Raw genomic sequence first — 15,322 nt, forward strand, 5'->3', positions numbered from 1 at the left:
TAACGAGCATGATAACGACGTATATAGTTGTCAGCGATAAATCGATAATCACGAAACATGTCCTACATTGATATATTTCAATACCATTTATATAACCCTCTATACAGCAAAGATGACCCTTTGTTATTTATAACAGGCAAACATTATCTAAAAAAATTAAATTACCACAATTGTATAAGATATATATTTTTTTTTAGTGTTGAACCAAAGCGTTTGTTCCGTTTTTTTAAACATAAATAATAAATATGGTCATTGGTCACCCTATATTACACATCCACTCGTTATCTATGTACATAATTATGTTTAACGGCGTGGTCGTCGGTGTTGAAATGGCTCTTCTCTCCCGCAAAGAATTTCGGTGCACTATTCGTGTTGACGAACCGTGTCCGGTGTGTTCGCCGCAAATCGATTTGTCGTTGAACGGACGAGCCTCGCACATCACATAGAACCAGGCGTGTCGGATGCGAATAACGAGCGAAACACTTTCGGCGCGTTCAACGGCGGTGGCGGTGCGCGGATAAATGTTTGTTTAACGAAACCGGTTTGAGTATTAGGGCTTACAATATATTATAATATGCTGTCGGACAGACTTAGATACCGCCGAAGTTTTTGACCCCGAGCTATTGTTCGTATAATATGTACGATATACTTATATGTATATAAATATACATACATAAGTATATCGTATATAGGTATATAGGTATATAATATAAATATGACAGGGAAACAACGGTCGACTGATATCACGTGGACTATCGATTAATATTTTTATATAAATTCATCTAATCAATGTAGGTAATAATAGTGTGTTTTTAAGAAGATTTTAATTATTGTCACGGTCATGACCTATCTTATTCATAGTATTCACATAATAAATTACGTGTCACACGTAATAATATTTTTTTTTTTTTGCAACACTTTTGACGTGGACCGTTTTTTGCAGTTGAAGACAGTGATGGAGCGTTGCGAAAAGGGCAAACCCGAACTGCTGGACCGGGTGCGGTCGATGAGAACCAAAAACGGCGGTAGCGGTTACGTGGAAAGGCTGCATCAGACCGCTGAGAAACATTTTTGTGTGCCATTATCGTCGACAGCATTAGATTCAGTGGACCCGAAATCTCAGCTTACGCAAGCGCAACTCGAAAAGTATTCTAGAGCTTACGACGACTCGCCGCACGTTAGTGACTTAATCTACTTACATACATAAATAAAAACGCCCATTGCGTATATGATTATTATTGTTGTCGAATGTTTTTGAAAATCGTGTTTTTTTCCATTTTCACAGCGAGAAACAGACGAGTATTCAAGCTGTTTCGACGGTAGCGACAGCGCGTTGTCCAGCCATTTGACCAAGGAGGAGCTGGATCATTATACGCGGATTTATGAGGAAAAGTCCACGTCCCAAATGAGCCTGACCGAGAAAACGGCGCCTTCGCACCAGCACCAGACCTCGTACGCGCAAAGCGAAGGGTACCACAGCTACGTATCCAGCACCGATTCCACGTCAACCCCGTTCCTGGATAGGTATATATAATACAATTTAATTGAAAAATAATTCGCGAGCTATCCGTTTTCGGACTGTCAGTAACCCCACGGTGGTATTTTCACAGGTTAAGGAGAGACAGCGAATCCGCCGTCGTCGTAGTCAACAGTAAAGATTCGGAGAAACCCGCCTCCGCCGCCGCCGCCACTCAGGGGAGGGACTCAAGCGCTAGTTCCGGTTCGTCTAGCGAAACACTCAAGTGGCACGGTTCCAACAGTGACCTGAGCACCGTGTCCAGTAGCGGGCATCGTGCGACCACCCAGCTCATTGCGCATAGCGCCAAGGTGTCGGCGCCTCAGAGACACCACTCCGAATCAGTACTGAGCGTGACCGACGGTTGGTCGGGCGTCAACGCTCAGGAGCACAGGGTCGGCAACCAGAGAAATCTCCGAAAATTGTTTCCGGTTAGCACGTACACGGTACAACCAGCCATGGTCGTTGACGAAAAGACTTCACCAAAGTACGAACGATTGCCCCACACACTTTATTATATATATATATATTATTATATATGTTTATGCTAGTAAAACTTCAAAATGTTATATAAGTACCTACCAGTAAATTATAATGTTGTTAAACTCATTAAGTATCGGTAATATCGTTTTAATATTATCGTATTTTAATGCATCAGGACCCCATAGAGTTGAAAACAAACACAATTGCAATATAAATCCGTAAAGTTAATCGCTCGTATAAAATATTATTGTTGTCTCTGTTATGATAATATTACTATAGGTAAACATTACACAACCGCTGTTGTAGGTTACCTCTATAATATTTATATAACTGTAAGTAAATGTATAATAACGTTATTAATTAATTATTAATAATTACGTGGCCGCAAGTCGGAATAACATTGAGTAATTAGTGAACGATTCGTTATCACCCCATTTATAACGATGTAACTATATATTTTTATTGTTCGACGTTTTTATTATAATTACCATATAGATATATATCAAAATTCAGTTTTCTTTTTCCATTCACATCTCGGACGTCATCTGCTTATGCATAGTACCGTGTTCTTATCAAATTTATTTATCTTATTTTTCTTATTATTCTAAATGACTAGGGATAAAGTATTATGCGCTTTATTCCTATATATCATACATAGGTGTATGTATATGACACAGTTGTATAACGCAAGCTTTCTCCAAACTATTATACTTTTCTCGTACTATTATAATAATATTATAAGCATATTGCTATCGTACTATTTTAATTATCTCACTTTGGCAAAATATCAAACGCGTTAAAAAGTCATGTTGATTATTGGTTACTTAATCTTTATTCTTCAAACACAAATACGATACGTTTCGTAAAAAATTTGGTTTAAAAATCACTAGAGGTGTTTAAAATCTATTATTATTATATATACTTAAAATATTAAAAATCAAAATTCATAATAATAAAAATATGCGCAGTTTAGTTGATTTCCAAAAAACAGTATTAGAAAATTGTATTCGTCACTGTATTCTAATTTCTAATACATAAAAACATTAGAATTCATATTTTTATTTATTATTATTATCATATATAATTGGCCAAATTTAAACTCCTATTTTTATAACCTTTTAAAATTTTTACCTGAAAATCATAGAAACTGCAATCTCCTAAATAAACATTTTTCCCTTTAAAAAATAGGGTAATATTACTTAAATTCACTATTTTGAAGTCGAAAAGCTCAAAATTATTAATTTAATTAAGAATTAAATTATTAACATTTTTATTATATTTTTCAAATAATTTTTGTTTTATATGTTAATATATTTCATTATTATTATTTTATATAAAACGTTAAATGCTTATAATATACTAGTATATACATAGTGCATGATACGTGTAATACAACTGTGTAGACGAATATTAACTAAACATTTTTAATTGGTTTTCAGATCTCCGCCAGCACTGACGGTAGCCGAACGAATCAACGAACTAGAAAAGCAGCAACAGCAACAGCAACAACAGATACAGCAAACGCCCAACAAGTTCACATACTTTGACCCGGAAAAGAAGCATAGAGTGGCGGACCATTCGTTGAGGGCCATACAAAAACGGGCCTTGTTGTCGTTTTACGAAAGGCACCAGCCCGGATCGTCTTGGAGGTCTGAACCACAGCTGTCACCACCGCCGCCTAGGCCTCCACCGATACCTTGCCGCCCAAGGTTGCCCACTCCGCTGTCCAGGCGTTCGTCCATTTCGTCTGAATATGACACTCCGGCCACTTGGAACGATGTGAGTTGTTTCCTAGCATTTTCTTAGGCGACCGTTCGGTTAAATTTTGGACACGGGGTTAACACTGCGAAGTTATAAGTTATAGTTGTAATCGTTTTTTCGTTTTACTTTATGTTCTCAGGATTGTTCAAAAGATGACAGTTCAGTCGAAGAAGCAAGCACAGCCAACACCAAAGAACTGAATAAAAACAACCCGCTTAGAAGGTATATAACACTATGGAGTTACAAACATCAGACTCATACTTTATGATTTTTTTTTATAAAATTAATATCTATAAAATTCTTGTGCGCGTAGACGTAAAAATCAAATGCTCCAATTAAAAAAAAATATTGTAATTATAAAATACAAATATAAATTATAAAAACATAATTTAAAAAAGTATAATTTGCCCCTTAAACTGTATTATTCATAGATATTAGTAAAGTTGCCTATACTAAACCCCTTAAGAACATTTGTGTTCATTTAAATATATTATATTTATAAAGAATTTTAAAAAACTAAATAAATTTGTACAGCATTTTCGCACTTTTTAATTCTTCTGAAAATTAAATATATTACTATGTTAAAATTATTATATTAATTTATAACTTTTTAGCTATTTGAAACAATTTATGATTTCATAAGTTTTGAAAAACCAACTAAAAGATTCTCTTGTTTATTCAATTGGTTTTAAATTTATCGTTAATTTTTATTCATAATAATTACTCATTAATTTATTATTTAAAATTCATGAAATTAAATAAATTTGACTCCATAAAAATATAGAAAAATTATAGAACCATATTTTAAATTTACTTAACCTACTTGTTTTTTTTTATGTTTTAATCGATAAGAAATATAAAACAATCTTTAATAAAATAAGGTGCCAAGATTTGGCAAATCAATTAGGTACTAATAATTATATTATATGACAATTTATTAATTTAATTCATTTTTAATGTTAATAATTTTCAAACATGAATCGATAATTTATTATCATATTTATTTGGTAATAGAATATACCTGGTTAACTGCCAATTTTTTGTATGTACATAACCATAACTGGTTTTCCAATAAAAGTAATAAAAGTAATGAATCATCATTGTAGTCACTATTCATAAAAATAAATAAATATTTATTCTAAAAGCAGGTTGTTTAAAAAATGTTTATATTACTAAAAAACAAAATAAATATCTATGTTTTAAAAAAGTGTATAATTATATGTAATACTAATCGCTTGTTCTTATATGCTGTTTAGTTCTAGCTGTGGTTCGTTGTCAACAGCAATGCTCGGGCCTATGGTACTTGGACCGTCGATATCGATCGATGATTGGGTTCCTGAGCTGCCACCTAAGAAGAAACAGGTCGCTCGGCAGCAGACACCCCAAGCGAAACGTGAGCCTAGTCCGGACCTACCTCCACCGCCGCCGGTGGTTGACGATGACGAGCAAATGTTTGTATCGGATGAACCGTTGCCTCCACCGCCACCGGAAGCTATCTGGCCGAAACCCGAGTCACTGAGGAATGACAAGTTCCTACGCAACGGCAAAGAGAAGAGACTAGAGAGCAGTTTTAGCGCCGTCGAAGACGTGCTTCTTAGTAGAGACTTTAATGCCGGCTGCGGTGGCGTATCAGCTGGATTGTTCCCCAACAATAATTATCACCTGAACGGCCACCAATATCAGCACCAGCATAATGCGATGAGCGAAAAATCAAAATCGCTGTCTTACATATACGACAGTCACAAAGCAGTGCCGCAGACACCGGTAAAATCGTTTGCTATTGAACTGCTGCAGCCACCACAGCTGCCACCACCTCCAACGCCATTACTGACAAGCGCGACGACAACGGACGATAAACCACTACAGTTTCCGCACAACAACGTCAAGGAATTTGGTCGTTCGTCGAGCGTCCGTCGCAACAAACTCACCATACCCAACAAAGACTACTGCAAGTCTGAGTTCTCGGCCCGGAAATCCGTGTTCCAGGGTGCCGGTGGTTCCGCGGTACCCAAACAACAAGTGGTCATGTCCACTGTCAAACCGCCTGCTTTCAGCGCGACAATTACCACGGTCCAGAGCAACGTGGTCAAACATCAGATATGTACGCCTTTAAAAATTGCCAGGGACATGGATAAAAAGGCTGCGGCTGCCATTGCCAGGTCTCCATCTGCCGCTAAGAATGTTGCAGTCGTCGGGCCTCTCAAGTCATCAGGCGTATTTCCGCCGTCTCTCGAGCCCAGCTGTCCACCGACTCTCTACCAACAGTGAGTACATTTTGAAAATTAAGCTATAATAGATATTTATTTGATAAATTATTATGGTTATTATTATGAGCCGATTGCTTGACGTCTTGAACGACTGTTCTGTGAGTTATAGCATGTGTCCTACTTTATGAATGAAAAATATAGTATTTATCATTTTCGCCAAAACCAACATTATAATATATATTAAGATTATATGGTAGCAAGACAGGTTAAATAAAGACAGGAAAAAATTGTCGTAAATTGAAATGGGTATTTGCCAGAATTGTTTTTACAATAATTGAATACTAATATATAATCCAAAAAAAAAAAAAAAATAGGATTATAGGTTTATTTATTATACTTGTTTTTTTACCGTTTCTATTTACTGAACAAGTATAGCTGGATATCAAATACCTATAAAATCAAAAACATCTGTTCGCGAATTTCGTTTAAGCTTAATTCTTTTTTAATCCATTTGTACATAAAATGTTCAAACAGTGTTTCTTACATCGGTGAATGGATTAAAATAAATATAATATATTATATAGGGACTCAATTACTCAAGAATTTATAACCATGTGATAAATATTATTTTGTATAAATTATCTACTTCGCTAGTTACCGCTAGACTTGCATGCATTACAGTTGGCCTATATCGTTTTTATTAGGCGCGCTTGTGTAGTGTTTCTAGCGTGTTTTCTAGCAAACCAAGTATAATAAAATAACCATAGTATTATTGTTATTGTTGATGTTTTTAATTTTCTTAAATATGCCGGCCGATTACTTCTGCAAATATTCGATTTGACTGCACCCGAAATCGCCTATCAGTAATTCAGGTCAAGGAAAAATATTAGTGTTTTCTCCCCTTGGCCCTAATCATCGATTTCGGATTTGATTAGATATGTAAGTGACTTACATGATCATTTTAATAACTATGATGATATTGCCTATAGAAAAAAAAATAAAAACTGTCGTAACAAATAATAAATATTATCAAAACGATTTCATAGACTATAATAATAATTTAACGGTGTTTTTGTATAGTAAAAACAATGACGAATTAACACACATTAATCATTATTTGATCGTTATTGTTGTATTATTATTCTCGATCTAAACGCAACAATAATGATTTAGTTTTTGAGGCCACAGTACGTGTAATATAACAATAATAATAATAACGTTTTGTTTTACTTTAAAAACGTCTTTACAATTTGCGCGTCAGACTAAACGAAAAAAATAATATATCAAATCACTGTGCCACTGTGTTGTTTGTACATAATAATAATATACTTTCGTTCGAATTGGGTTGTTTGTGATTTAAAGATGTCGAGTAATGTCGATATTATTATGACGCTCGCGCATTGTGCTGTATACTCCTATTATTATATATAGGATCTTGTCACAGTGTGTGTGCGGCACATCCACTTTTACGTGCCCGCGGCGTATTGTTATCGGTCTATCAGCACGACAAACATTATAATATACTCCGGTAGTCTCTTCATCAAAACCAGGATATGATAACATTACCGCAACGATGATCATATAATATTTGTCGCGTTGAAAACCGATCGATCAGCAGTAGAGTCGCCGCCATCGCGGATAACAATAATAACATAATAAACCGTACAAGAAAGCTGTTCCGGTTCGTTAACATAATAAAATCGTAAATACACAATACACTGGTCCGCGTTTTCCATCGCACATCATTATCGTTGCATTGTATACGCGTAAAAAACTAATTAACGAGCGCGTTTATATGCGTACGTATATGTGTGTTTTTCTAAACTCGAGTATAGCCCGTACGTAACATATACCTGGAATTATACGGACATTACCATGAGTCAATAAATTATATTTATATCTCATATACGATGCGCATTATACTCTCAAAGCTCTCGAAGATTTGGAAACTTGTGGTGGTCATAAACGATGTTACGTATATAGTATTATGTTATAAAGATCACAACGTGGAAAGAAACAGGCAGTACTATATAAAGAAGAATAAAAAGATATATTAAGAGGATCCTCAATGGATCAAATATTTCAAAATATCTTATCTTAAAAAACATGAATGGTCCAGAGTATATATATAACAAGATAAAGATTGTCAATGAGATAAGCATTAAACAAAATGAAAATACTCCTTTATAGGAAGACAGCGACAACGCGATGGCTAGAAAGCTCAAATCTGTAGGTAGATAGTACGCAGCAACAATTGAAGAAGCACACAACTGCAAAAATCCTTAAAGGAACCTGATAGGAGCAGTAAGACCTTAATGGCTTCTAACATCTTAAAAATAAAAACTTATGGACCGCTGGAATGAGATGATGGCAGTGGTCAAAAGAAAAGAAGTTTAAGTTGGTCACAATAAGACCAATAGCTAAAAATTAAACAGAAAAATAGAAAATTATAATCGAAAAAAAACATGATGTCTCCCAGCGCGTGTGATGACGTTGCGGAATGTCAATTACGTACCACTGGTTGCTCCAGTGTACCGGCTGTCGATCCGCTTATCGATCTCGTCTACGATACGGTATCCAAATGACAGCTCACTATAGGTACAATATATGTACGGACGACGGCGATGTATACGAGTCATATAGTATTATCTCAACACAACATTATAACAATGTTTATTATATATATATATATTATTAATAGATACGCGAAAAAGCAGCCATCGGCGGACGCATGGGTCCTCATTAGTAGCAGAGTACCGTGGCTAAACGAAAGCACTGGATGACGTGCTCGTGAGGGTTAGGCTCAATGTCAAAACTAGAAAGTGATAGTCGTCGCGTGTCCGATACGTGTTCCGTTCGCGTATGTACAACGAAAACGACGTATTGGGTTACCGCGGTCGTCATGCTCATGTCGTATGTTATATTGTATTTGAGTGTACCCGCGGCGCGGGAGTGTCAGACTTTCATGACGTGTTTTTTTCACGTCCATGGATCAGTTTTATTAATTGTCAAATTCACTTATATGTTTTTATAAATAATTAAGCTACTAAACAGTAGATACTCAATTATCATGTTTATGGTTATCCAAATATAGGGCGCAAAAAAAAAATTTTATGTCAACCCTGCGAGTTGCAATCGGAGACGATTTCAGGTATATTGACTGAACTGGGTGTAAATAATATATTTTTAATATTATAAGTTATAACTTATAATGTAGGTATATATACTTTAAAGCTCACTTCATTTCCGTTATAATCTAATAGATTTACGCTTTCAGTTCTGATTTTTGTCACCATAATAATATCATACGTATCATGTAGTTACACCGATATCGTGGAATTTCTCTGAGTTGTCCTGAGAATAATACTGTCCACCATAATATAATAACATTACTACACGCATTATAACGAAGACACGACTACTGCTGCAGTACAATGTAGGATAATGGATTTCATCATAAATATATAGGCACTATAGATAAGACCTGTGTAGGACCGACGAATTTTGTGTATATTACACTCGCGCTACGTATCGTAAGGATCGATCTAGTGCGAGGTCTAGAAGAAAATAAAAGAAACGGAAAGTGGAAAGTGCCACGGATAGTACGACGAAATAGTTTTACCTATTTATATTTTGATGGCTATGTTTTTTATAATCGACTTGGTTTACTACCGCGGATGTCGAGGATTTATATACTTGAATATTATTTTGTACTGTCGTCGTGACAATGGACGATAATGTGTCGGCGCCGCGTCGTTATCAGCGACAATCTGCGTGTATTCGTGGAAAAGTCGCCATTGTCACGTCCACGTTCGTGTGCGAGTGTGCAAGTTTTTGTATTTAATTTCGATCCGGACAAATTCAATTAAATGGGCACAATGAACCAAGTATCGAATTTCACAACGAGCTCGTGTATTATAATATATTATGTGTTTATATATATATACGCAATACGCGGTGCACTAACAGTTGGTAAATTGCTTTTTTTCTTTTCATTATATTTCCGTTTATTATATTTTCTTCTTATTCTTATTCTATTTAACACTCACATGTTTGTATATCCTTCGGCGGTCGCGTAAGGATTACGCATCTCCGCAGTGACTCGCCGCTCGACGACCCATTATTATATTTGCAATGTATATACGTATAATAAGATGGATACAGGTATTTTATTATAGGTACCTATTTCGTTTGTGCGTATAATGGATAACGCGCTCTCGTGCGCATATGTGTGTATGTGTGTGTATAATATAATATAATGTACGGCAACAACAAAAAGGGTGAAAGTGTCGCGAAGACGCGAATCGAGTGAGAGTGTCACAACTCACAGCTGTGCCTGTATCGTGTACATAATATACTCGTGTGTACTCATACGCGTGTGTAAATGATGTTTTAAATAAGTGTGTGTGTGGATGGCGTTGGGTGGATGAGTATAATGATATAAATATTGTTGTAGTATATAGAGGAGACGCCGTGCGAGAATAATAATATTGTATCTCATAGCCGTGCACGGCACACGCCCACGTTTATCATCATTTTGTCGTACACGCGACAAGACTGTACCCGTAGAGACTTTAACCGAAATCTCGTTTTACTAGTAGCGAATGTATAATATACGATAATGTACCCATTTATAATATAACATGATAAAGCGCCACTTCGAACTGACGTGAAACCGATAACGCGTTCGTCGGCGTTCTCCTACACTTAGTATTTTAATCGTCGCGACGAGTAGTTTTTTAATCATACGACGATGATCATATCTGGAATACAAACGCGTAGTTACACCGCAGCCTGTACGCTGCAATATTTGTTTTTTATTCGAAGAACTAAACACTATATATGTTTTTACTGTACCTATATAATAATATATAAACAACCTGGATCGGCGTAGGCGGCGTTTCTGCGGAGAAAAGTGCAGAGGTGATGGGGTAGCGTGCAGGCTGCAACCTCGCCGTCGTAGTATAATGGCGCGGACTTCACGTAACGTCTATCGAAACTGGATTTGCACTCACAGCATCGTTATATATTATTATCGACGATATAATATTATTAGTACATACATAATATATCTGTTTGTGTGTGTGTGCACGCACAAATACACGCATATAGAAAGTAGATCTGCCCGCGACCATCCGCGCCGTGCACATAAATATATTATTTATACGCACGCGATGGCGCCGTCGTCTCGTATACAGTCTTTATTGGTATACAATACACTGTAGTCGGCTATTATAGACTAATATAGTGTATTATGTCGTATTATATAGGATATATATATGTATATAATATTATGCGACGTAAAAGTACGGCAGATCCATACAATCTAATATACCGAATGATTCACCGATAGCATGTCATGCCATGCAATTTATTTTCTTTTATTATAAATCTAGTAATTTTGGAACTATAGTTTTTAAGTATTCTAAATATAATCACTGCAAAAATCAGAATTTGAATACGAAAATTAATTTTTAAATATAAATATAATACCTACAACGAGTGTGTGAGCATCATGCTCGGCGAATCACCCTGTATAAATATATATGTAGTCATTGTTGCTCAACTGCTGTGTCAATATGTTAGTATAGTTAAGAATATTTTTTTCGAAAAAGACATAAAATAAGTAAAAAAATGTCACGCCGTAATAACAACTAGAGCACGTCTTCTGCTGTACCACCATCATAATATTATACACAAAATAATATATGTATAGGTATGAACCTAGTACCTATAGTGTTAAACCGTCGTTGTATCGCACGACCGACGACGATAAGACTGAATATTAAAATAATAATGTTATTATATATGGTGACAATCAGAAAAAAAGTATGTTAGCTTGGTTTCCGACACGATTCCGCTCGTGTTCGGCGCGACAGTCGAATGCGCCTGAGACGCATTTCAATAGATATCGTCTGCATAATATTATACGATGCGACGCTCGCGGACGTAAATAACGCACAGGTACTTTATTATGCCAGAAAGACTTTTTTACTTCTTCATCTCTGCTCCCGGAATAACCATGTAACGGGATTTCGTCTGTATCTACCGTGGTTGAATTCGCATCTTTCAATTTCCATACGGATTGTCGCGGACCTCGCGGTTGCCCGAATATAGTATAATAACTAATAAGCTCTCGTAACTAAAAGTCTTCTATACAGTGCAATAACAAAATAATTTCACTTAGCAATATAATATAATATGTTGTTCATGACTACAAACATTTTTTCGAACTAATAGCAGGAGATTAGAAGAGTGAGATTTCTTAAAAGAAAATACAAATATTATATTAATTATAAAAAAATATTTAAAACTTCCTCACCCATTTCATTATATATTTTTTAAACTGTTTATACTTTTATTACATTGGGTAATTTTTAAACAGCGAGTGTGTATTTAGTAAGTTTGATTAAACACAAACAATTGCTATCTTCATTCTACTTTTTTTAATCTGATCGCATTTATCATGGAATATAAATTTTCACAATGGCATGTTGAGAACAATATTGAGACTGTGGAATGAGCTGCATTGTTCAAAAAAAAAAATAAAAATACAAACTATGACTGAAAATGAGTTTTAATTTCAAGATTTCGCAGTATATAATGTTAGAGATTTAACAATGAAATAAAAATATTTAGTGATGTAGTGTTTTGGGGGTAACAGACACACCCCGAAACCGATTATCACGCGTAACAATGACTTTTAGTTTTTAATATACTCGTAAATTTTTATAGTGTACTTTATTTTAAACCAGAATTACTCAATGTTCGCCATTTTCGGTCTCGCGGGGAAGAACTTGTCTGGATACCAGTGTGTTATATACATATTACATATATTATATATGCACCGTGTGGTTCTTACGACACTGGTTATTAATCGACCGACTTACATGTTAATTACTTTACGTTTATTGTGTGTATAATATAATATAATACCACCTATTCGTCACCGCTTCATCTAATCTATACGACTATTATACGCCCTTGCTACATTGAAATACATAAAGTTCTAATGCGTGTGTGTAATGTGTATGACGATAATTAAATCATCCGTCAAAAAACTATGCGCACACACGCGCGCACTAGAGCGCATATGTTATAGTAATATACAAAAACGAAAAGACGACGGATTTTTGACTGTATTTATTGTAATGCCGCTTCACTTTTTTTATCTCCCTGTAAAAAATGGAATCAGAAACCCCAAATACATACTACTCATGTGTCTGGACAGGAGTCGTCCAAGAAAAACAATTTTTTTAACTGTTTCTTTTGTTACTGCACCGAAGTTTGTAATATATTAAATGCCATTGTATATGAACACGGAATATCACGTAGGTACGGCACCCTCTGTAACTTTTTATCGTTTTCGTTTGATTAAACAAAATCGACATAATGAAATATAATATAAAATTATGCTGTTTATATAGTTTCTGTAGTCTATAAAAACGTAGGTATTGCGAGTACTTACATATAATACCTATTATGATTCATGCGTGGGTCACAAAAACGATTATTATACGACTTTTCGAGTTTTTATAATATTTTATTTGATAAGATGGCGCAGCAGACAATGAACAATTTTATAGCAATATATAATATATTATTTTATAGAAGTTACGCGCATCATGCAAATTTTGCGACTATACCCCGAAACCGTTTACTGTTATATTGCGTTTTTCACTGTATAGGTATATAGGTACCTACTGTATTTTTTTTAACTTAATGACTGCACATTTCTCGCACGCTGCAGATTTATTACTAGTCATGAAAAAAATTAAACATCCTACTGAATAATATCGTCCGACTATGTTTTTAGCGATAGTATATTATACATTTAGTTATATTAGTTATAACTTATAACCATAACTGACGCACATTTATACACAACTGACATAACTTTTAAGCATTTTAACAGCTCTTATTATAGAACTGCGAAACCCGTGTTTTGTATTCAATTGTTGTACTGCAATTGTATCGACTAAAAGACTATATTATACGGTTTGTGGGAGGGAAATAGTCATGATTCGCGTGTTGATAGTTTGCTACGACGAAAGTAAATGCCGCCCAACCGCCCCTTTATCCGTAACTAAAGGTCCGCCTTTGAATTCGGATCAATAAACGACGATATTATAGTAGTGTAACAGAGAGAGAAGGGATTTATTCTAGCATGACGTCGCAGTGCTGGTCATTCAGCACGCCTACATGTTATTATAATATTATCTACTTATAGGAGGTACTTGTAGGCAGTAGGCACAGTATAATTTAATAATGTAATACACTTGTGTACAGCTGCAGCAGCCGTTTGTGGCCCGCGTTATTCCGTCTTCATTATAATATATATATAATATTATGTACACCCGCCCGCATAATATGACGACTATTCATCACCGTCGCATTATATGATGTATGGCTTTAATATTTTATATACTCCCACGCCGCCGCCTATCCGAAATTTTTCTACTTATATGTACGCACTCGCGTATACTTATAATAAATTGTATAAAGTCGTTTATTAACAATATATAACGCCAACCTGTGGAGTGTGCCTTTACATAATGTGTATAAAACGTGCATGTGCATTGACTGATGACTACATATAGCTGTAGTGTGTGTGTGTCTGGTGTCATCGTCGTCGTCATTAGCATAAAAACCACGTGTGAAAACTGTTATATATGTATATATAAAGTATTGTACATTTATGTGGTATGTAGGTAGTGAGTAGTGTTATGTACGCCGTACGGCTTCATATTATTAAACACGTCCTGAATGTCATATTATTATTATAATATTATGCCCGGTGAAATTCTGCGTATCTATTGAGTCTTTATATTATATACTCTTTAAGCCCAATGTTGTTGTTGTTGTTCCGGTGATTTTTTTTCTTATATTTGCAAGCTTTTGGAAAAATAATTTGACATGTAAAAACTTCAAGTATAGGCCTATAAGGTACACACCTACCTTAGACGCTGATTTATATTAGTCCATGCTATACTGTACTTACTTGAATAAAATAATCTCCAAACAATATGTTGAATATTTTGTAGTGTGTATGGTTAGTCGTTGGTTGTAACATGTTGTATTGATCTCAGTAATTTTTTATTATACAATCTTAGACCTTAGTAGTCTAGTACGTATAGCTGCTGTAGCTGTACAATAAATACTTACGTAAAAATTAAATTTTGAATAATTATTAATTTATATTTTATACTGGTCACTGGATATTATGTTATGATAACGGTACCAAACAAACGAAATCATGCAATGATCAACAAAATATATGCTGCTTCGATTGTGACGCTCATGTGAAACATTCTGTATTTTTTTTTTTTTTTAACAAAAAATAGTTGTGTGCGAA

At 35.0% G+C, this 15,322-nt stretch overlaps 1 protein-coding gene across 7 annotated transcripts in view; it reads left to right on the forward strand.

The window, feature by feature from the left end:
- The window catches only part of LOC114124360 (protein Shroom), a 165,957-nt gene that overhangs the window by 111,310 nt on the left and 39,325 nt on the right, over window positions 1-15,322 (forward strand). For all 7 annotated transcript variants that reach the window (XM_050201364.1, XM_050201363.1, XM_050201366.1 and 4 more), the window contains 6 exons: window positions 944-1,177; window positions 1,286-1,524; window positions 1,611-2,003; window positions 3,439-3,778; window positions 3,900-3,982; window positions 5,017-6,024. In XM_050201364.1, the coding sequence (XP_050057321.1) occupies window positions 944-1,177; window positions 1,286-1,524; window positions 1,611-2,003; window positions 3,439-3,778; window positions 3,900-3,982; window positions 5,017-6,024 (2,297 nt within the window). The remainder of the gene's footprint in view (window positions 1-943; window positions 1,178-1,285; window positions 1,525-1,610; window positions 2,004-3,438; window positions 3,779-3,899; window positions 3,983-5,016; window positions 6,025-15,322) is intronic.

Source organism: Aphis gossypii, chromosome 2 (genome assembly GCF_020184175.1).
Source record: "Aphis gossypii isolate Hap1 chromosome 2, ASM2018417v2, whole genome shotgun sequence".
Taxonomy (NCBI): Eukaryota; Metazoa; Arthropoda; class Insecta; order Hemiptera; family Aphididae; genus Aphis; species Aphis gossypii.